The sequence below is a fragment of the Marmota monax genome, unplaced genomic scaffold (assembly GCF_021218885.2).
Source record: "Marmota monax isolate L192 unplaced genomic scaffold, Marmota_monax_Labrador192_F-V1.1 WCK01_AAM20220418_F8-fsc00033, whole genome shotgun sequence".
NCBI classification, from domain to species: domain Eukaryota; kingdom Metazoa; phylum Chordata; class Mammalia; order Rodentia; family Sciuridae; genus Marmota; species Marmota monax.
In genome coordinates this window covers 12,981,605-13,004,168 of record NW_026694282.1, presented here as the reverse complement: position 1 = coordinate 13,004,168, position 22,564 = coordinate 12,981,605, and the positions used below count along the sequence as shown (strand labels likewise).

Sequence of the window (22,564 nt, the reverse complement as noted above, 5' to 3'; positions counted from 1 at the left end):
ATTACTGCTCCATTCTGTGTCTGTGGCATTTTTCAATAGTCAGAAAATCTCAAAAAAGGTGAGCCTTTTGTTCCTTTTTGGGTGCCTTGGAAATGGCCATCGTGGGCCCAACCGACATCATTCTTGCCTCCCTAGCCACCAGGGTTTGTGTCTTTCTGCATGGTTGGGTGCTCTCTTAGACTGTCCGTGTTCCAAATCTTTTGGAGAGAGGGTGATTCTAAAGGCGACTTGACTTCTCTCCCCCACGTAGCTGCCTTTCCGTAGGCGGCCGCCAGAGGTCCCTGCTCAGCGCCCCGTGGCGATAGTAGAGCCCGGGAGGGTTGTGCGGCGTGCTGGGTGCAAGTGGGGGCTGCTTTGGAGCCGCGGAGACTGCAGCCGGAGCCCAGCGCGCGGACCAGAAAGTCCCTCGCGTGGATCGGCAAACGTCGCCCCTTCTCCTGGAGCTCACCCTCTTTCTCTTGCTCCTGCTACTGCTGACCCGGCAAAGGGAGCCGACAGGGCCCCAGGCTGAAGGTAAAACCCCACGGTAAGAACCCCGCTCCCAGCGAGGGAAGGTGGTACAATCCCGCAGCAACTCGCTTCTGATTGCGTCCAGGCGGCAGAGGTGTGGGGCGCACTTGGGGCCGGTGCAACAGGCACCCTGGAGGTGGTGGACCCGCTCTCTAGCCGCCTCCCGCGGGCTTCCGGGGCCGGAGCCCTCTTTAAACAGTGCCTGAGTCTCGGCTTCTGGCCGGCTCCCGGTGCGCACTTCCCGGGCAGGAACGTGGGTCCAGTTTCTAATCAGGGGTCCGTGGCCTTTATTTTAAAAGATATGCCAAGAAAATCTTCCTTTTAGGGTGCAAATCTATCCCGATGCCATTCCGAATCGCTTATGCCTGCAGGGTGCGCGCTGGGCTGTGGATGGCGGGAAGACAAACTTTTACAAAAGTGCGTCTGAGCAGGGGGACAGCTTTTGGGCGGCTTGATCTTGAGTGAAGTGGCTCGATTTGGGAGTGAGTAGGAAACTCTGCACCCTCAACCGGGTGGCTCCCTAGCCCCCCTGCCCGCTGACGGGATGTTGATGCTTCACAGAGGGAAGGAGGGTATATAGGACGTACAAATTCTACTGAACTCTTAGGCCAACTGTCAAACATCGGGAATTACAGCCCCTGCCTTTCCCTGCACGATGATGGTGGAAACCCTTAAACTTTTCTTTGATTTCCCCACCCCACCTTTGGACCCCTGAGCGGGGATTGGAGCGAATGGTTGACTTCTGGCGCCCGACGCTACCAGGGGACCCCAAACCATTCCAGATCGCTCCAATCCCCATTCCTGACCCCCTCCCATAACCCTTTCCGCAGGGACCCGGCGACCGAGCCACTGAGATCGTGTCGAATGGCCTTTTGTTTCTCCACGTTTCCCCTATTGTTTGCTTTTCCAGCATCTGGTGGGGCTTGGGGAGAGAAGGAAGCACCTCTTGCCTCCTTCCCCCTCCTTCCATTGCCAGCTCCTGGGCCAGCTCGGGTTTGGGATCCCGGCTGGGGAAGGAGAAGAGCCCGACCCTACCGAGGCCGCTGCACTCGGGCCTTGTGGTTAGAGGGCGGAGTGAAAGTTGTTCTTTCCCCGCCTCCTCTGCTGCCTGTGGCCCGGGGCGCATTTCTCAGATCTTATCCCAAGGGCGCCGCAAAGGATGAAAATCCGAGAGGGATGCTGCTTTCGAAAAGAGTGGCAGCAAGGTTCTGCTCCAATCGAGGGTGCCCAGCGGTTGGTTCTAGAGGATTTCAATCTCTAGCTAAAGACATTGTGGCTGGGCCACTGCTAGGGCAATGGAAGCGGGCCAGGGCACCTCTGGTAGTCATAAGGCCGAGGTTCTGGGGTTTGAGTTTCCCAAGGCAGGAAGGCATGTGATTCTCCATAAAGATTGGAGATGCTGATAACTTAGGAACCTCAAGACTCTACTTGGAAATAGTGATGTCGTGGCTCACTCTAGAGTATATGGAGAGTTCTAATTTCTCGTAGGGCTCAAGTTCAAACCCCGAGTCCTTCCCCTGCATTGTAGAAAAAGCAGACCACCGCACAGGGTGCAGATGGGGCCAGAGCAGTATTCCTGCTTCCAAGCCGCTGAGAACAGTGGCGTGAGATGCCCTCAAGTTCCGTTGTGGGTGCGCCTGGTAGGTTACAGGTGGCCCTGTTTGCCTGTAAAAATTAGTTGCGCAAAACTCGTACTGATTCTTATTGAGTGTGAACCATTTACTAAGGAACTAGGGTGAAAGCAAATTAGCCACCCTGAGAAGGAAGGTGCCCCAGATGGTTTCTGGAGAGCCGGTTTTCTATCAGGGGAGTCTGAGCCTGTGCACCTGTTGGAACCTATACCTCTCTTTAGCGTTGCGGTTGACCCGGTGTTGCCGGTTCCTCCCCCCCTCCCCCAGTCCCAATCAGTCTCTCTCCCAAGGAGACTCAATTACATTCTTCTTCTCTTCCTGCTCCCCACCCCCAACTGCAGATTCAATCCAGAGCCTTGTGCACTCCACCACTGAGCTACCTCCCCATCCCTTGTCCTCCCACTCTCCAACTTTTGATCCCTCCCCAGTGCAGGGGAAGGAGGAAGCTTATGTGGGGACTTTTGTGAACTATGTACCCATCCAAACTTTTTTTTTTTTTTTTGGCATGCTGGGTGATGGAACCCAGTATCTACTGCGTGCTGCATGGTAAGTAAGTGCTGTGACCCTGAGCTACATTCCCAGTCCCTACTCAGAGACTTTTAGTGAAATTTTATTGTGCTGGGCCCTGCACAGATCTAGGTTTACCTTTCCTGACTTAACAGAACTTTTGAGCTTTCATTTAACAGAGAAGTGAGACTGCTAAGTCAGGAATATGGTCACACAGATAACTTTCCCAGCAAGTTGTGGATATTACCAGTAGCATCACCAAAAGAAAAAAAAAGCAAAATCTTTGAAGTACTGGGAGACACTTTAATTTCATTATGAAAATGATCACCAAGGAAAGATTCTTTAAATTTAGCAGCAGCAGCAGCAAAACAACAATAAGGCCTTATATAAGAAGGCCTGCTTTGGGTACTGCTTGTTCAAGGAGTACCACAAAACATATTATTTTTTAAAAAACTTTTTTTAGATGTTGATGGACCTTTATTTTATTCATTTATTTATATGTGGTGCTGAGAATCTAATCTAGTGCCTCACACATGCTAGGCAAGTGCTCTACCACTGAGCCACAACTCCAGCCCCCACAAAGTATTATTAAAAATGTGAAAGGATATAAGGAAAACAGGGTACTCATAGGGGAAGATAAGCTTTTGCTTATCTTTTTAAATTTTAGAGTTTAAAAAATTCCCCCCAAAATTATTGTAGAAAAAAATAGAAAACACAGAAGTGAAAATTAAAAAGAAACAAAAAGAAGAGGAGGAGGAGGTAGTTTTATGAACAGCATTCCAGGGAACAATCTTATCCAATTGTATCCTTAATAAATAACTTTCTGAAAGAAGCTGATATACTTTTTAGGATATTTAAGATTGCCATATTGTCTTGTTTATCATCTCCCTAACAATATGCAAGAGGATCTGTTTTGCATATCCTACCCTCTACTTACACTCTATATTATTGTTTTTCATCTTTGCCATACAGATGGGAAGGGATCTTTATTGCTGCCTTATTTGCATTTCTTAAGTTGAAAGTGAGATTAAATACTTTTCCTACTTCTTCCTTTATGATGATGCCCAATGGTGTCCTTGACTATTCATTTCAGTGGGGATGTTCTGCTTTCTCTTTTGTTAGATGTGCTCTTTATAAAAGCATACCATTGTGACGGCTGTTCCTGACCACACAATCAGACAATCTATATTGATTAGAAAGTGTCAGCTTTATTTGCCAGTTATCTTCCCTGTGCAGGGAAATATTTGGCAAAACCATAACCATAAATTACTAAAGTAACCACCATCATCCTAGTAATTAGAGCAGGTAAAGGTAGTAGAAATTCATAGGAAAAAAAATCAAGCATATATTTTCTGCTTAGTAGTTTGCATGCCCCAACTCCTTTATAGCTCATGCTGCTTTTTTTTCTTTTTCTTTTTTTCCCCAATCTGGAAGAACTCTGTTGATGAGTTGTTTTTGCTAAAGGGATTACACTAATTCATTTTATTGTCTGATCCTTCTGCTGATAACCTGTTTGCCATGATGCACACAGCTTCTTGTTCATTTAAACATCTCTTCTAAATTTTTGGCTGAAATTTGCCTCTCTTTTAGGGTAAGACTTTCTTTGACTCTTTTGGCCAGGAATCCTGCACTTGGAACAATCTTGAATCTGAACTCTTTAGCAATGTGTTGTTAATAGCATTAGCAGGAGAAGTCTTCCAAGAACTGGATCAGGTACATTTCACCCTCATTTGTGTAACCACTTTCTCTGGCTTAATTCTTGAATGAAGGTAGAGGATTCTGAAATGGAAATAGAGGAGAAAGAGAAAGAGAAAATTCATTCATGTAGGTGGCAAATTAAAATAGACAAGAAGCCATACGAGAAGAGTTAAGTAAATAATCTAGGTAATCTGGTTATAAAATAATTTTTTAAAAAGATAAAAGATGAAATCGAAGTAGTAAAAATTATCAGGAAGGCTACTTTACTTGACTGATAGGCAGTAGTCTTGTAACTGGAAAAATCCAACGTAAAATTCTTTCATAAAGTGACTCTAAGTCATTCATTTTAGGCATATATATATATATATATATATATATATATATATATATATATAAATAAATATACAAAAACAGTGAAAATTCATACTTTTTTTCCTCTAGCATTTTCTCTGCCTTTAGATGTAGGAATCAGACAGTATGCATCTGGCATGATGAACACTCTGCTTCAAAGTCATAAATTCCCAAGGGTTAAATGAAAGCTTAATGGTCATCGAATTCAACCCTCCATCTAAGTATCACTATGAATACCATTCTTCAAACTACATAATTTAAAACCAACCAAGCTGCCAAGCAAATGTCCAGAAATGTCAACCTCTTTCCTCTGGGAAAGGAGTGAGGGGTTGGCTCTACAGAGCTTCTATAAACTTTTTTAATGTGCCGAACTTTTATGGAATAAACAACCTTGGTCACCAGAGGGGTAGGTCGTTGGGATGTTATATTCTGCAGCATTCTCTACTCCATATCTTCTAGCTGTTATTCTGGTGACTTTTGAAGATGGTAGAGCAAAGCTAAACAAAATGGCCAAAGGAAAAAGGAAGAAAAAGTAGAATAAGATGGAGAGGAAATCTCATCCTTTAAATCTGTCATCAGGACTTTCTAAGAGGCAAATGTGGCTGATGTGCTAAGCTCAGGCTTCAGTTAGAGACAACAAACCTTTCATGAACTGCCAGCAGTCTGACTGAGGACAGGATTAATTCTAGGATAGTACAAGCATCCTTAAAAGGAAGATGAAGACCGAGGACAAGGGGGAGAGTTTTGGAGGAAATAAGAATTTCATTCTAAAAAATATACCTTATTTCCTAGTAAGGAGTGTCGTGAAGTTTTTAAAGTAGTAGAAACATCTTCTGATTTCCACTCGGACGATCTCCCATGCACAGCGACTGTATGTTTTATCTTTCAGGAAATTGTATATTCTGCTGAAGTATCTCCTCAGTTTGAGGTTGCCCAAAGGGAGCACCCCAGCTCCTGAGTGTTTCTTCTCATCAGCTTTCACATCTTCCTTTTCTTTATTCTCTTTTTTCAAGCATTGTTTCAGATACTCCACTTGCTCATAAAGGTTGATTTGGAGTTGTACCAGTTGTTCCTCATCCCAACTGGAGTTGAAGGTGTTTTGGCTGAAGATATTGATGGCCTGTGTGAACATTTCATAGAAGAAATACTTGATGTTTGTCTTCTCAGGCTGGGTGGATAATAGGATCTCTTTGGGCAACTCAAAATCGTGGATTTCTCTGAGACATTCTACAGGAATTGAATTGCTCATCTTGTTCAGAAGCATCAGGTTTTGCCAGGTGAATGTGCTCAAATGAACTTTTAGTAAGTTGCAGTCCTGACAGAGGATGTGGGTCATAAACAGATCCACTAGGAGAGCAAGCCTGGTGTACTTTGGGGTCATGTCAACCTTGATATTTTTTCCCCAAGCCAAAAAATCTCCACACCCAAGTTTGACAATGCTGTTTTAAGTTCTCTTTCATGGGACTCTATATACCTGAATTTCTTTAGGGGGAGGAGTTTTCTCATTTCTCATTTGATGGTTGTCAGGGTTGTAACCCCTTTCTTTTGCCCCTGAGGCTATTTTACCTTTGGTTGACAAAACAGATTTTTTTTTTTTTCTTTTTTAAGAAAAGTGAGCACAGCATTACCATTGCTTTACCTTAGATGCCTAGATAGCCTATCTGGCCTATCCTAGCACTAAAGAATCACCATATAAAACTGATACAGAGGGGCTGGGAATGTAGCTCAGTGGTAGAGCACTTGACTAACACAGGAGGCCCTGGGTTCGATCCCCAGAACTGGAAAAGAAATATGTTTTTTTTTTTATTAAAAAAGTTACCTACTCTGTTACATAATAGAGATTGATGCTTCAGAAAATATATTTTCATGCCTGGCCCTATAGTCAAAAATCTTCTCTCCTTGAGTTAATCATGGACATTGATGAGATGACTTGTGATGATAGTCAGGTCACCAGAGCATAATCTGATTTAGGTTTTTTTCAATCTTGATAAATTAAGTTTTGTATTTGAATATTTTCTTTTTATTTGTTTTTTTCTGAGTCTCAAAAAAAGCTGAACAGAGTTGGTCAATTTAGTGTGGCATTTATCAAATAAAGACTGACATGGTTTGTTTTTCTGTTGCCATTAGAAGAGGTTGGTATTGCACAGCTGTTCTTTCCTTCAGTTAAATCCATGCCTTGCTTGCATTTCATATGCCTTAGAAATCTTCCAGTGAGTTGTATATTGGAGAATATTTTTCTGCTTTCAAATGTTTCTTTTTTGTGGTATTATACATTTCCTTTCTTTTTTTAGATATAGTTTAGACAGTTTTAAAACTTTTGCTTGTTGATTCTGGACTATAAAGATTTTTGTTTGTTCTTGTGTTTGTTTTTCACTAAGAAGGCTAAACGGTAGAATACCATCCATTTTAGCCAAGCTAATTCACACCTGGACCAGTATGGTAATGATGGTTATCCTCCTTTAACTTGTTTGACCAAATAATCTTCTGATCATGGTCAAAGCAAATGGATTCCTTTCCCTAAGAAAATAAAATGGGATGTCATTAAATGAGTCTCGCTTATTTTATCATTTTTCTAAAAAAAGAAATACATTAGTTTTCAACATCGTCATTTAAACATGGTAAGCAGCCAAAACCACAGACATTGATTGAAAAAAATGGCTTAAAATTCTTGTCTTAATCAGTTGGCTTTATCAAAGTCTCATTGTGGATAAGTGAGATTTCTTAAAATCTTGACTTTTTGGACTGGTGTCTTATGAATAGAAAACTTACTGCATATATTACTCTATATTTTCTAGCTATATAAAACCTGATTTCATAGGCAAATTTCTTGGGGTGACTAATTTTGAAAAGGAATTAGAAAAATGGACCCTTTTTATCAGGTTATAAATTGACACAACCTTCATAGAGGGTAAAATAGTGGAGGCTATGGATCAAAAGCCTTAAAAATGTATATAATCTTTGACTTGGGAATTCGCTCTCTAGGAATTTATCTCCAAGGAATAATGATGACGTCCTTAAAGACTAGGCTCTTAGGAAGTTCATCACAGCTAAAGCATGGAAGACAATTTAAATATACAGCAATGGGTAATTGGTTCAGTAAACTGTCAATAAAGACTTCTCTGCAAGCACTAAAAATTATGTATGCTACTATATTTGGTCCCTTGGGTAGAATACACTTTGTAGCTTAAAAACAAGATCCTCAATGGTAGATTCTGATGCTGTTTTTTGTTAAATATAGATATATGCATAGATGTACAGGAAAAAATCTTGAGGTATATATGCTAAAATTTTTGAGTTGTTATCTCTGACTGGAAGAATAATGAGTAATTTTTATTCTTATATTTCTATTTATCTAAAATTTTAAGTTTTCTGTGATCAGTAAAAGACAAGACTATATTTTTTAAAAGAAGATACACTTAAAAGTAAAATTATTATATATCTGAAATGGAATCTCTATATGTTTACTTAAACTTGTCCATTCTGGAGTATTTCAAAAGGAAATGTCAATTTCCCCCAAGGTTCAGTTCCAAATTCAGTTGGTATGAGCAATGTAGAGTTATGTGGGAGTTCAATATACTATTCTTGCAGCTTTTGATTTAAAAAATACATGTGTATGTATGAATATATACATTTATGATCACACACTCATTTAAACATGCACACATGTACACACCATCTATTAAATGCAAAGCACCCCTAAGGATCATGGGTTACGCTTTCTTTTTTTCTCCTTTATTCCCTCATTCCCTTCCCTTCCCTTTCCTTCTCTTTTCTTTCTTCTTTCCTTCCTCCCTCCTTGCCCCCGCCCCCCTTTTTTCTTTCTTTCCATCACTGGGAATTGAACCCAGTGGTGCTCTATCACTGGGATATATCCCCAGACCTTTTATTACCTTTTTATTTTTCTTTTTGAGACAGGTTCTTGCTAAGTTTCTGAGGCTGGCCTTGAACATGCAGTCCTTCTGCCTCAGTCTCCCAAGTCACTGGGATTACAGACAGGTGTGTTCCCACTGTGCCCACGGAGGACCATGCATTCTTACATAGCTCATACATCTTCTACCTAAAATCTTCTTGGCTAGTCCCAGTTAGACTTGCTTTCTCCTCTTTTGAGCTTTTGCAGTGCCTTGTCTTCTTTAATTATAAGTTTGAAACAGGCAATTGTGTAAGTTTTGCTCTCCTAATCTAATATATTCTCCACCCCACACCCCAACTTGCCCATGGTGATCAGTATGGTTTGTACTTGTTTAGATAGTTCAGCAATACTAACCAAACTCAGGTTGTTCAATAGCCTTACTATGACAAGGAGTTTCTGCTCATAGGTGATGGAAGTGGCAACATATTTGGCTTTTTTCAACCATTTTGAAGTTCCCGTATTTTTCCGCTATGCATGGTTGTCATTTTTATACTCTCATCCCAAAATTTCCTCCCTTTACTGCCATTCCATATCCTCACTTATTGAAAAAAAATTTTTAAGCACTTATCACATATAAATCATGGCCAAGTGGCACATAAGGAGGAATAAAATGGGAGGGGAGGGGAGGGGAGATAGTAGAGGATAGGAAAGGTAGCAGAATACAACAATTACTAATAGGGCATTATGTAAAAATGTGGATGTGTAACCGATGTGATTCTGCAATCTGTATTTGGGGTAAAATTGGGAGTTCAAAACCCACTTGAATCAAATGTATGAAATATGATATGTCAAGAGCTTTGTAATGTTTTGTACAACCAATAAAAAAAAAAAGGAGGAATAAAGCTTAGTGCATGATCTCAAGGAATTCACAGTTGAAGAAATAGGCACCTTTGGAATGTTTCAAGTAGGAGGATAAAACTTTAGGCCTTCCTGTAGCATGGCCCTCCTTCCCCATGTTCTGTAAATGTTAATTGATGATGATATTGACAATATTTGTGACGAAGACGGAAAGATGGTTGGCATGCATGTCTGCCCCTCTTCCACCATTGGGATTGTCTGATTTAGCAAATAAAATTACTGAACAGCCATGCAATGTTTGATATAAACTGTTACACACACGAAAAAAAAAAAAAAAAAAAAAACCCACATTCTTTGTTTATCCAAAATTCAAATTTATTTTATCTGGCCAGTCTCTTCACCATGCAAGCTCTCTGAGCAGAGTTTGAAAACCATACAGACTTTACTGAAAGCCTTTCCTCTGTGTGCCCTCTCTCCCTCCCTCCCCCACCTTCTCTCCCTTTTTTCCCTCCCTCCCTCCCTCTCTCCTACAGAGTTGCATTTGATTTCATTCTCTATGCTGGCTTTACTTGTGCACATGTTTCTAAGAACAGTACATACCCCAAAGAGAACACTGTATACACATATGGATGCATTCACAGATCACTGCGATTAGAAACATTTTGGAATGCTTAGTTACTTGGTCTTGCCTATGTTCTGTTGAAGCCCTGTCACCTGATTGTATCTCAAAAGATGATCAGAAAATTGAATGTCGGTTTAAGAAAACACCTTTATCCTCAGAATGTGTCTGTCACAACTGCCCACTCTATCATTAACAGGATGTGATTGGTAATATTAGGTTCTTAGTTCCTTAGCGTGACCTGGAGTGATCTCTGTGTAGTCAGACTGACCTCAGAGGGGAAGCTGATTAGCAGGGGCTGCCCTGTTATTCGTGGAACTGTGTTAAGTCTGTGGGGATTATAAGGCTAACAGTGGGGAACAAGGTGCACCTTATTTGTCAAAATGAAGAAATGAGATATTTCAGTCTAGACAAGCTAGCTTTGATTCAGCTCAGAGGCACATGGCATCTGCTATTAAGATTTATTGCTTCCCATGAAGAGGCAGGTTTCAGATCAGATGAGAGTATCTTGTTGATCATCTTGTTACTTGGTACATTAACATGAGTCATTCTGTTTGGGAGATCAGAAGGTGACTGAGCTGGGGAGAGAGCCCAAGGATAGGAGGTTTGCATCCAGGCCAGGCAGAACTTCCCTCAGGGTGTGTAGACCATGGTCTCCCCAAAGTTGTAGCTGTTCAGCCTGGACCAACCCTGTAAGCTCTATCAACTCAATCTCACTGCCTCCTCATGGGGTCCAGCATCTCACAGGGTCCACTGTCCCTTTCTTGGTTGTATTTCTTTGAATTCTCTGCCTGGTATAGCGGTTTATGACAACTACACAAAAAATACACAGATGCGTCCATACTGCAAAAATTCAAACCTTTCAGGGGAAGTGAAGGCTGCCTGAAAGCTCAGCCTCACATCATGCTACTCTCCTCTCAAGCCGTAACTGTAGTTAACAGTTTGATATGTGACCTCATTTTCTTCTCCCCATTATACACAAATTTTTCTGATAGCACATACAGTTGCTGGCTTGTTTGTTGCTTCCTCCTGCATGTTCAGTAGGACCCTCAAAGATTGAGAGGCCTGGATCACTTCCATGGGTGGGGATGGGAGGACTAGTACATGTATTTATTCAATTGTCAAAATACTATTATAAAAACTGCAATATGCTTTGAAGCTTGATTCTGTAATAGCATAGCACTCTGCACATATTAGGTGCTTGGTTACTATTTGTTGGATGATTGAATGAAGATAACGAAGCCATGTCTCAACAGGGAAGTTAGTTCTTCATTTAGTTCTTTTTGTGTAGGGATGTAAGGAGGACAAAGTCAGGTGTTTGGGGTGGACTGAGGAGTTCACAGAATGATAGAGGGCAACTCAAGTATCCATTTCATGTCGTCTATTACTTCGGATGCTTCTGTTTTGAAATTTCCTGGGGCTGTGTAAGTCATAAGCACTTTGTATTGTATCTACTCTAGTGATATCAAGCACTTGTGTATTGTTTGGTTGATTCCTCTATCTTCCCCTCCAGACTAGAAAAGTGACTTACTCAGTTTTTTATCTGTGGGCAGCTGTTACATATAGACATTAAGGGTTGAATCAAATGGCTGCCATGTGATTTCTTGTGGTTCTCAAGTCTGATGGATATTAATCACTGTGGGCAACACTGCTGAGTTCTAAGACCACCCTCCACATGGCCAGTTCTTTGTCCTAGATACTCCCAATAGTGGTCACTTTATCTTATCACCATTAGGGAGGCTCCTGGACAAACTAACACCCATTTCTCTTTTATAGCCCTGCCGGAAACTATGCACATAGTAACTTCTTACACAGAAATAATTTTGAATCATTAGAAAATGATCCTGGACAAAAAGTATTTCACCATGTGGAATAAGTACTTAAGAAATAAATATGCGCCATTAGTAAAATGTGTTCTCTGTTTTGGGGGTTACCAGCAGAGACTCCATCCACATTTTTACCCCACTGTAGGCTTCTCTGTGTTTTTTTGAGCCCCAATAGGGCTTTCACTTCTGGAGTAGTAGTAGTAGGACTTTCAGATGGTGACAATGAAAGATGTCACCATCCAGGATAATCTTTCCCCATTATTCACTGAGCAGATGTGGACTTCTGCCCGGACAACCTCTGAGAGTGCCCGTAGTTGGGAAGAAATGACCAGAGTGGAGTGGGCGATGGACAGATAAAAATCTAAGGACTTGGTGGTGCAGAGATGAGGGAAGTGTCTTCTCCTAATTACTGTTGAGCTCGTATGTGGTCATAATGTTTCTTTTTAAAAAAATTTTTAAAATTTTATTTATTTAGCATAGCACTATGTGCAGAGTGCTATTCTATTACAGGATCAGGCTACTACAGGATCAATGGACCTTTATTTTATTTATTTATATATGGTGCTGAGAATTGAACCCAGTGTCTAATACATGCTAGGCAAGTGCTCTACTGAGCCACTACTCTAGCCCTAAATTTATTTTAATTAGGTATATATGACAGCAAAATGCATTTTGATTCATTGTACACAATTTCAGCACAACTTTTTATTTCTCTGGTTGTATACGATGTAGCGTCACATCCTATGTGTAGTCTTTACATGTACCTAGGGTAATGATGATCATCACATTCCACCGTCTTTCCTACCCTGTGCTCCCCTCTCATTCTCCTTCCTTTTGCCCAAAGTTTCTCCATTTTTCCCATGCCTCCCCCTCCCCATTTTGGATCAGCATCCACTTATCAGAGAGAACATTTGGCCTTTGGTTTTTTGAGATTGGCTTACTTCACTTAGCATAATATTCTCCCACTCCATCCACTTACCTAATTACTGTTGAGCTCATATGTGATCATAATGTTTCTTGACATTCATGAAGAGCATAGAAAGGCATTTTTTATGGGAAAAAATCAAATGATCTTTCAGGAAGAAGATTCATGTGCTGCAAATTTTTGAACTTCTTTAGTATCCCTACAATGCCTATGATTGGGAATGGTGTCTGGGAACAATCTAGAGCCAGAGGGGATATTTTTCTTTCTGGTAATACTCCTGCCCTAAGAAGCCTGTGACATGGAGACTCTAATCATAGGAAGTAGGGTTCAGAGAACTTATTTAAACATCAACTATGGAGGTGAGAGTGGTGGCTTGCTTAAGGTCACACTGCTATTTGGGCCCAAAGTTGGGTGGAGATCCAGGGCCCTTCACCTTGACTCCAAAAATGTAAGTCTGTCAGTGTTATGTAGAGAGCTCCCTTCCCTCTGACTCTTCCCAGAGGAGCAGCTCCCCTATCCAGAGATAGTTTGTCTCTACTGGAAGGCCAGACAGAGTAGCCATAACTCAGGCTCCTATTGGAATTTGACAAGGGCTTCTCAGCTCTAGTAAGAAGCCTAGCAAAGGAGAAAACCCTGATTTGAGTCTGACACCTCTACTGTTTCTACAAAGTTATTTATCATTATACGAATAAAGACTCCATTTTCTCAGCCTCCTAGGTCAGTGCAGGCCTAAAATCATTCCCCTGGAAAAGTGGTTTATAATGGGTTTCCTGAGAGATACTGGACTTTGTCCCTGTATCTGAAATTAATTTGTTTAGGTATTCATTGAATACAACATCAAACACATTCATCAGATACATCAAATGCATCAAATTGTGCCTAGGACTGTATCATTGCAGGCACTCTGTGTATTGAGTAATAGCATGCATTCAATAAACATTTGGTGAATAAATACATTTCAGTATTTTAACCTATGAATATATTATAATGGAAATGGAATTTCTGATCAGTTCAACAACTCTCTTTGTTAAACCGTGCAGCTTTGAGAAAGTCACTGAAACTTTCTGTGCTCCTCTGTAAATAGGGATAATATAGAATACCTAGCCAAATCATGCTTGTGGAGATGTTCAGTGCTGACAGGAGTGCCAGGTACATAGTAAGTGGTCAGTACATGATAGCTGTCCTCACTGTTGTCATCTTCATCATCCTCAGTTGCCTATGGTTTTAGACAAGGCTAAATTCTAAGGATACCAGGGCAGACAAGACAGATGTCATCCCTTGCAGGAGTTCGCAGAGGCAGTGGGACCTGAGCTCAGTTTTAAAAGGTAAAAGTTTGAATTAGGAATGGAAATGAATGAATTACTTAGGAAGTAAGAATGGCAGATCTAGACAATTTATTTGGAATAGGAGGAGAGTGAGAGAGAGGCCAAGGGAAACTAAGGAGAAGTGCCAGTTTACCAGTGCAAGTTTACTAGCTGTGATTGCATGTGAAGGGTGAGCAGGCCTGCAGGTGTTGCTGGTAATTTATCAGCTGACATATGGGTCTAGGCTAGGACAAGAGACTGATCAGGAGAGCCGGAGAGAGGATTTGAAAGTATTAGCAGCCATAGATCCTAATTCAGACCATAACAATTAGTGAGTACAGCTAAGGAAAATAGATATGGAATGAAAAGAAGTGAAACTGGGTCAGAACCCTGAAAATCTCCTGTGTTTAAAGAGTAGGCAGCAAAAGAGGACAAATACCAAGGAGGATAGTGCCAGAAACACCAGGAGAATGGAGAGGGAATACTTCAACTGTTTATCTGTCTCTACCACTTTGCCCAGATGGCTGCAGAATTGTCCTCAGTACCATACTTGAATGCAGCCCTTCCCAATAAGCCCTATTTTCCGCTGTTGACTTACACCTAACATTATAGATTATACCATCTTACATATGAGATATCTGAAGATTAAAGAGAAAGTAATCCATTATATCCTAAGGTCAAGCTCTTTGGGCCATTCTAGAATATACCCCCCATGAAAAACATCCTATTGCCAAATGCGTGTCTGAGTTTTTGGCAAAGTCAGCTAGACTGAAGGTTGGTTTGGTTGCTCTACTTTGGCCACTTGGGGCTGTAGGGGTAGGGGGATGTATTAGTGGATGCTTAAAACAATTTATTCCCTTATAGTTCTGGAGTCATGATGGCCATGCTCCTTCCAAAGCCTCTAGGCAAGAACCCTTCCTTATCTCTTCTAGCTTCTGGTAACTGCTGGCGATCCTTGGTTTCTAGATCTGTTGTTTTTGTTTCCATAGTCACATGGCATTCTCCATGTGCCTGTGTGTCCCTTTACAGGCCCCTGCACATGGCCTGCTGATGAGGACATTGCTCACTGAATTTAGCACCCGCCTTAATCCAGTATGATCCAGTATAACCTCATCTTCACCTCATTCAGTCTGTAAAGACCGCTTACCAAATAAGGTCACATTATAGGTGTTGCTGGTTAGGACTTGAATATGTCTTTTGGGAGGACACAGTCAATCTATAGTAGGAGATATGCTGCAGGAAGGCCTAAAGGGACAGGTTCTTGCACCATTTCCAGTATGTTGTAAAAAACAGTATGTTGTAAAAAATGACAGACAATGAGTTCACCTGAAAGTTGTTTAACTGTAGGTCTTTGTTAGAAAGAAATGTGTTGTACAATGTTATTAGGAGTTAGCCACTAGGTGATGTTAGTTCTCAAAAATCTACCAACATGATTAGCCTAGGGGTTATCTTTAAGTTTTCTTTAGTAATAATCTGCATAGATTTTTAATAATAATAAAAGATAACAATTACTCAAGTGCCAACTCTTTTTTTTAATATTTATTTCTTTAGTTTTTGGTGGACACAACATCTTTATTTTATTTTTATGTGGTGCTGGGGATCGAACCCAGCGCCCCGTGCATGCCAGGTGAGCACGCTACTGCTTGAGCCACATCCCCAGCCCTCAAGTGCCAACTCTTTAGATACATTTTCTCTAATTCTTACAGCCACTGTACAATGAAGTGTTCTTATCCTCAGTAAAGAGGAGGAGGAATGATTTGAAAGTTACTTAAAGATATACAATACAAGGGAGTAAAGAGTAATAAATCAGAGTTAAGGGAAAAATAAGAGGAAGAAAATGGGAAGTCAGGGGTACAATTAGTACATAAGAATGCATGTCATAATGTCCAGGGTAATTATTGCAGAGACTTTCATATTTTGACTTGTGTTTTCTGCATGCAGAGAAAATGTGATCAGTTAAGTTTCACAGTGTCCAAAAGATCCAACAAAGCAACAACAAGACTGTCCTCAGTAGAAGCAGAGCTTTCCTTGGTGCCAAGTTCTAGGAGGAGTTTCTCCCGTAGGCCTTCGAAGCGATAACTGTGGGTTACCGTAGGCAGAGACCTTGGCAACATCCTCACAGGAGTAACCACCACTGTGTGCATGGCAGGGCTGAATCTTGTAACCTCCCTTGGGTGGGCAGATGTCTCCTTGCCAGTGTGCTGTTCTGTGGCAGGCACTCTGCAGGGGTTCAGTGGGTTCCTCATGTCAAGCTACAGGAAGTCGTTTTGCTGTGCAGTTGGCCTGAGGTAGTGTTTCCTCCCCATCATCTAAAGTGGGGAAAAGTGTGGTCACATGAGTTGGCAGTCTCTCCACAGACTGCTCTGGCATTTCCAGAGCTGTTGCCCATATCCAGTCCTTTCAGTACTTCGTATTAAATGTACAGAGGAGCTTTTGGGAAAAGAAGTTATAGGCACCGCTCTCTCCCATTTAGTCAGGACTGAGGAAACAAGCTATCCTGTGGGATGGTTCTGGGCCATGAACAAGGGAAAGCGCATACTGGATGTCCACACAGTCACAGGTTGAGTTGCTGTGCGCTGCTCCAAGGAACTAGATGCAGCCACCTAAGGAGGCAGCCTGGGGGTTCATTCTACATTGAAGTGAATTTTTATTTTCCCTGAAAGAACATCTTCATAAGTTGTATGGTTTAAAATTTAAAGCCAGGCTAGCCTCGAGTCTCCAAATATTACATCCAAGTATTGACACCTCCCCTTGGGATTATCAGTATTGTATAATTGAGTATTTTTCCTTTAAGAGTAAAACTCATTATGTGGAAAGAACTATGTGAATGGTCACAGAACCAAAGTTTCTTTATATTCTCAGTGGAGATGAAGTTAAGAGAACAGAAATTGGGATTGCCCTGTAACATCTGCGTCAGGACAGGACAATAATGCTTATTGCTAAATATGGCAATATAGATTCTCATGGTTGGTCCCAGTTGCTAGGTCAACAATATTGAAAGAGTCTACTACATTCTGTCCATTATCCATTTCTGAGGATATGATGCCTGCTACAACATGGTAAAAAAAAGCAGATGGGAGAAGGTTAGTATCTTCATAAAGTGTCCAGAATTTCAGGAAATAAAAGTAAAATTATAAGGTTGGATAAGTGCTCTGAAGGAAATAAATAGCACCAGAGAGTGGTTGGGTGAGGTGATAGATGAACTGAGATCTGCAGGATGAAGAAAAGTCAGCCATGTAGAACAGGCAGGAGAGCATTTGGGGCCAACCAAACAGCCAGTTCAGAGACCCTGATGCAAGAGAGCTTGGGATATCTAAATACAAAGATTAGTTGAGTTAGAGTCAAGGGAACAGAGAGGCAGCTACTGGGATGGTTGGGATTGGGTATGCTATGGTAGGCCATGATGGCGCTCCAAACTGATTATTTGACTAATGAAAACACATGAAAGAGTTTTAAATGAGAGTGGTAGGATGTGACATGCGCTTTGAAGAGACATGTTGGTGGCCCTGTGGCAGGACAGTTTGGAAAAGGGTCAAGCATGGAAGCAAGGAGACCAGATTGAGAGTGGTATTTCAGCAGACAGGTGAGAACTCTGGTGCTCTAGGCAAAGTCAGGAGCACGAGGTGAGAGACTGATCTGAGACATGATTTAGTAAATTGCTTATGATGCCTTTTGGGGCCAGGCTAACATCTTGTTGTTGTCACCAAAGGCAGTTTCCAAAAGTGCCACTGATTATCCATTTGATTATAAGGTCTGTACCAAATTAAACAAGATAGTTTTTTTGTAACCAGTAAGTAAGTAATCACATTTAGCATTAGATCTTTAACTCCATGGCCTTAAACTAGGTTAGGTCCTTACTTGTTAGATAATGGCATAAATAATTTACTTAATTGGCTTACTTAGGTTGGGGTTAGGGTTTGAATTTCACAGGTTTTGCTTGAGGCTTAAATTTCTGAAAGTATCTCCTGATGTAGTTCCTGTGTGCACACAGGACATAGTGAGTATCCCTGTATTTCCTACATTTAATTAAATAATGTTTCATGATCTACTTAAATCACAGATAACTATAGTTTTATGGATATGTGTGTATAGTTTATAGTTATATAAACACAAAAATCATAACTTAAGAAATAATGAAGTTTTAAAGAAAGTGATCCTAATCTGTTATTTATGAAATATAGATGAATGCAACGCCATCTATTTCTGATTTTTTTTTTTTTAAATCACATAAATGTCTCCCAATACTAATGCTCTGACTCAAACTGTACTTCCCTGAAACACTGGTGCTTAATAGGGTGGATCAAGATGTTCTTGTCCCTGAAACTGAACATCAGCAGCCTCTCTTGTGTCACAGAAAAATTAAATAAAAGAAGTTTCTACATTTCAAATAAATTTTCAACATTTTTCTTAAACTTTTGGTGCCTCTGATGGTTTACCTAGTAGAACCTAGTCTGCAATGATCTCTTAGATTTAGACTAGTTATTTTATGAGCTAGTGTCTGATTTGGTATCCACCGATTAGTACATACTTTTACAAATAATCTCATAATGTTCTGTAAAAATCTCTTGACTTCCAGATACTCACTACTGTAAAAAAAAAAAAAAATGCATCTAAAAATATAGAATGGCTCAAACACGAGAGAGCATTGCTGGCTCCTCTGTTTGGAACAGGGGTATGTGAACTGCCCGGGCCCTTTCCAAGCAGTAATCAGGGATAGAGACATTGGATCTTCCACGTGGCTTCCCAAGTTGCAAGGCTTATCCTCATCAAGTTGGGGTCCAGGGGCAAGAGCACAGAGAAGTGTGCATGGAGGGCTACGTGTGCTAGGTGCAGAGGGACACATACCACTTCCACTCACATTACAGGGGCTGGCACTTACTCACATGGTCACAGCTAAGTTCAAGGGATTCCAGGAAATGTCACATGCCCAGAAAAGAGAGGGAACAGTTTGAGGAACAGTTAGCTCACCTTTGCCATGCTTCTGATCCATTGGAAAAACAGTCTATCAATCAAAATGTACTTGCACTGTTATAAGTTAGCTCCCACGGTGCTGGCCTGGCATGATGGGGCACACTGTAGATGCCCAATAGAGATGTTTTAAAACCCATCTGGAGGGAATTGGAGTTGTCAGCCATAGTTAATTTTCTAGCAGGGTTACTTTCTTTTTTGAAAGAGTAGAAGAAGTAATACTTTTAAAGTAAAAGACTTAACATTTCTTTTCAAGGTTATACAGATAACAAGATAAATGATTACTTTGCCATCTTAAAAAGAAACATGCTTTCTTTACAAAAAAAAAAGAAAGAAAGAAAATAAAAACAAAAACAAAAAACTATTTTGGTAGAAAGATATCGTCACTGGCTTTCTTTAAAAACCAGAACCCATGTTATAAGCTAGATTTAATTATTTCATAATATACATACCCTTCAGAACATTACGTTGTACCTGACAAATACATAACAATTTTATTTGTCAATTAAAGAATAAAATAGTAAGATGACAACAACAACAAATAAATAAATAAAATAGCAAACTGGGGGTGGGGGGGTGACCAGACCTCATGGAGCTTGTTTCCCATAGGGGTCAACACACAGAAGAAGATCCCTGAGTACCATCGCCAGTTAGTACTGCAGTGGGCATAGCATTTCTAGCTTGCATCTGTTATTTCACTTTGTCACCCAAAGAATGCTGCAAGATGGATATTTTTGTCCTCATTTTATAGTTAAAGGATGAGGGCTACAAAAAAGTTGTACATCTTGGTAAGTGTCACATAAAACTAAAGTCTGCATCATTTTCCATTAAAATGTTATTTATATCAAAAATAGTTGTCTTGAGCACGTCATGTTTTCCTTTTTTTTTTTTTAAATAAAGAAGAAAATTTGTCACCTAATAATATTACAACCCTAACCTCTCAAAACTTTTAAAAAACAGACTGGTAAAGTCTTTCTGGCTCTGATAAGATGCGTTAAACACACTCGGGTCTCTTTTTCTGCCTCTGGAGTGTGCAGTCCTTTCCCTGTTTATGTGGTCAGTTTAGATGCTTGGAAGCTGTTTATGAGTCTCTGCAGTTTGACTAACCTCAGGGACCAGGCAGACTTGATTCCAGGGTGTGGCTGGAATTTGTTTCTGGCTTCTGTGGTAGAAGGAGCAAGAGACACTGCTGCTCCTGGGATAAGAGGCAGAAGCCTGGGTCTGCCAAGGTCTCTGCACAGCAGCAGATGTGATGAGTATCCCAGGAGCTGTACTGTGTGGAACTACAGAGACAGGCTGCAGGAAGGACCAGAAGCATCAGGCAGTTAAAAAGAGGGGATGGAAGGATTTTCAGAAAGCATCCTGAGGGGTGCTGGGGATGTAGTTCAGTTGGTAGAGTGCTTGCTCTGCATGCTCAGGATCCTTGGTTCAATCCCCAGCACCACCACAAAGAAAGCATCCATTTTCCAAGAGTTGATTCCCTGAAATTCTCATTTTGCCAGAAACACCACAAAAGGATTTTGTAGTTAAAGAAATATAGAAAACCAAATGGTAAGTGTAGACTCACCGTTCAACTTTTAACCCATGACATGTTAAATTTATGTGACTACATACTTAAAAAAAAAAAAATCACACTTAACATCCCGAGGGTGATCTAAATAGAGTGGACCAAGAAGACAATGTTAGGAAAAAAATCTGATATCTAAATTCTGATGGCCCATCTCCATGGAAGATTACAAAATTATTCTTTTATTTGGGCAACATAAGCAGCAGTAATGATCACCACGTAACATCATTGTTTCCTTTGATTTTAAACAAAAGAAAAGCATGAGAAACTCATATCTTTTATGTTGTAAATGCCTTTTGCCCCCTCTTTTATCTTCTTTCCCTTTCTCTTTTTCTATTACCACATAAATGCCTTACTTTCATTAAATGAGCCACTTAAAGTTATGTTTCTTTGTCAGAAGATGTGTTAAAATTCTGTTGAAAGGAAAATAAAGTTGTAAATAAAGTACATTTTGTCACTGAAAGTATTGGATATTTTTATTGGACTAAAAACTTTAATTTTGAGGAACTTGAAGTGTATGGGGAGTTTCTCCCTCTTTCCTTCCTTCCTCACTCTCTCCTTCCTTCTTCTTCTCCTTCCCTTCCTTCCTGTAGCAAACATATGTTGATACTAATAATTGGCTTTAGAACTATGAAACTTAATGTTTCTGTTTATACTATTTTATTGAATGAATGAATTTGTGTCTTAGATAAAATAATGAGCACTAAAAAAATTGCATTGGTCATTTGACAATTTTGATTGCTTTTTGTCAGAAACAAGAGAGCTTTTCTGTAGACAGATGTTTGCAGGCAGCTTTGTCTTTCTGACAGCCTAAAGCCAGACACTGTCCAGAGAGCACCAGTCATTGGGAAAAACTGATGGGGTGTGGGGGACTTAATATTCCCCTAAAGATATCCATATTCTAAACCATAAAGCCTATGAATATACTTCTTACAAGTCAAGAGGGATTTTTCATAGGAATTATGTTAAAGCCATTGAAATGGGTAATTGCGATGTAATCGTTGGGTCCTTATAAGAGGGAGGCTGGCAGGTCAGAGTCTGAGGAGACACAGCAGAAGCAGAGGTCAGAGTTTGCAGGACCATGAATCAAGAAATGCAGGCAGCCTCTGCAAGCAAGAAAAGTGAGGAAATGGGTTCTCTCCTACAGGACCCAGCAGGAACCTAACCCTTCCACCTGTTCTAGCTTCCTGACCTCCACACTGTAAGATAATGAATTTGTGTTGTTTTAGGCCACTGATTTGTGGTAATTTGTTAGGGAAGCATCAGAAAACTGACACCTGAGGGTTGATATTGGTCCCACTTTTTCTGTGCTTGAAGGCGATGAGTGGATGAATTAACATACTCTTAGGACTTTTCTAACACTCTGCTCCCAGCATCTAGCCTAGGGTCCTGCTTTCCTAGGAACCAGCCATCACCTTGGCTCATGCTCACTGTTCAGATTTACAGTGATCAAATGAGTCACCAACAGACTTTGAAAAAAGTGATGTGCTTGATCACTAGCTGTGAGATACATCTTTTATTTATGTAATAATTTGTGAACTGAAGAACTTGCTGCTGAATATATACTTCATTCAGTTACTAATAAAATACCCTGCAGGCACCGAAATGATGCATATCAGAATCATGCAAGATAAGTACTGTGTATATTAAAATTATGGCATAAGTCCAACAGTACAATTGGTCTAACAGGACTAGGGGACAGGCTGGCGGTGCCCTCATGCATATGCTGAATACCAAAGACTAAATTTGGCTGATACAATTGTTGGGGATTTCAGTAAACAATCCATGGATTTAAAGTTGAGCAAACATTAATGAAGCATTATTTGTACCTTGTTTCTGAGGGTTATAGTTCAGTTCTTCAGGAATCAGTCTCTAAGACTCTGAGATTTGCCTGTAGGAGGTTTACTGTGGACAGCTGATGGCAACAACACCCAGAAGATAAATAAAGGA

The 22,564-nt window shown here is 40.6% G+C and overlaps 2 protein-coding genes across 3 annotated transcripts in view; one reads left to right on the top strand and one right to left on the bottom strand.

Annotated features, from left to right (window-relative positions):
• Positions 1-291: 291 nt before the first annotated feature.
• Positions 292-22,564, top strand: part of Mob3b (MOB kinase activator 3B) — a 198,688-nt gene continuing 176,415 nt past the window's right edge. The window contains exon 1 of one of the 2 annotated variants that reach the window (XM_046467348.2): positions 292-513. The gene's annotated coding sequence lies outside the window, so the exon portion shown is untranslated. Of the gene's footprint in view, positions 527-22,564 lie in introns of both variants that reach the window. The other variant, XM_046467347.2, reaches the window with a different exon arrangement.
• Ifnk (interferon kappa) lies at positions 5,479-6,078 on the bottom strand. Its single transcript, XM_046467366.1, has one exon. The coding sequence runs from the start codon at positions 6,076-6,078 to the stop codon at positions 5,479-5,481; it is 600 nt and encodes a 199-aa protein (XP_046323322.1).

Bases quoted from the DNA above. Each gene is read 5' to 3' on its own strand.
- Ifnk (XM_046467366.1), bottom strand. From the start codon at position 6,078: ATGACCCCAAAGTACACCAGGCTTGCTCTCCTAGTGGATCTGTTTATG.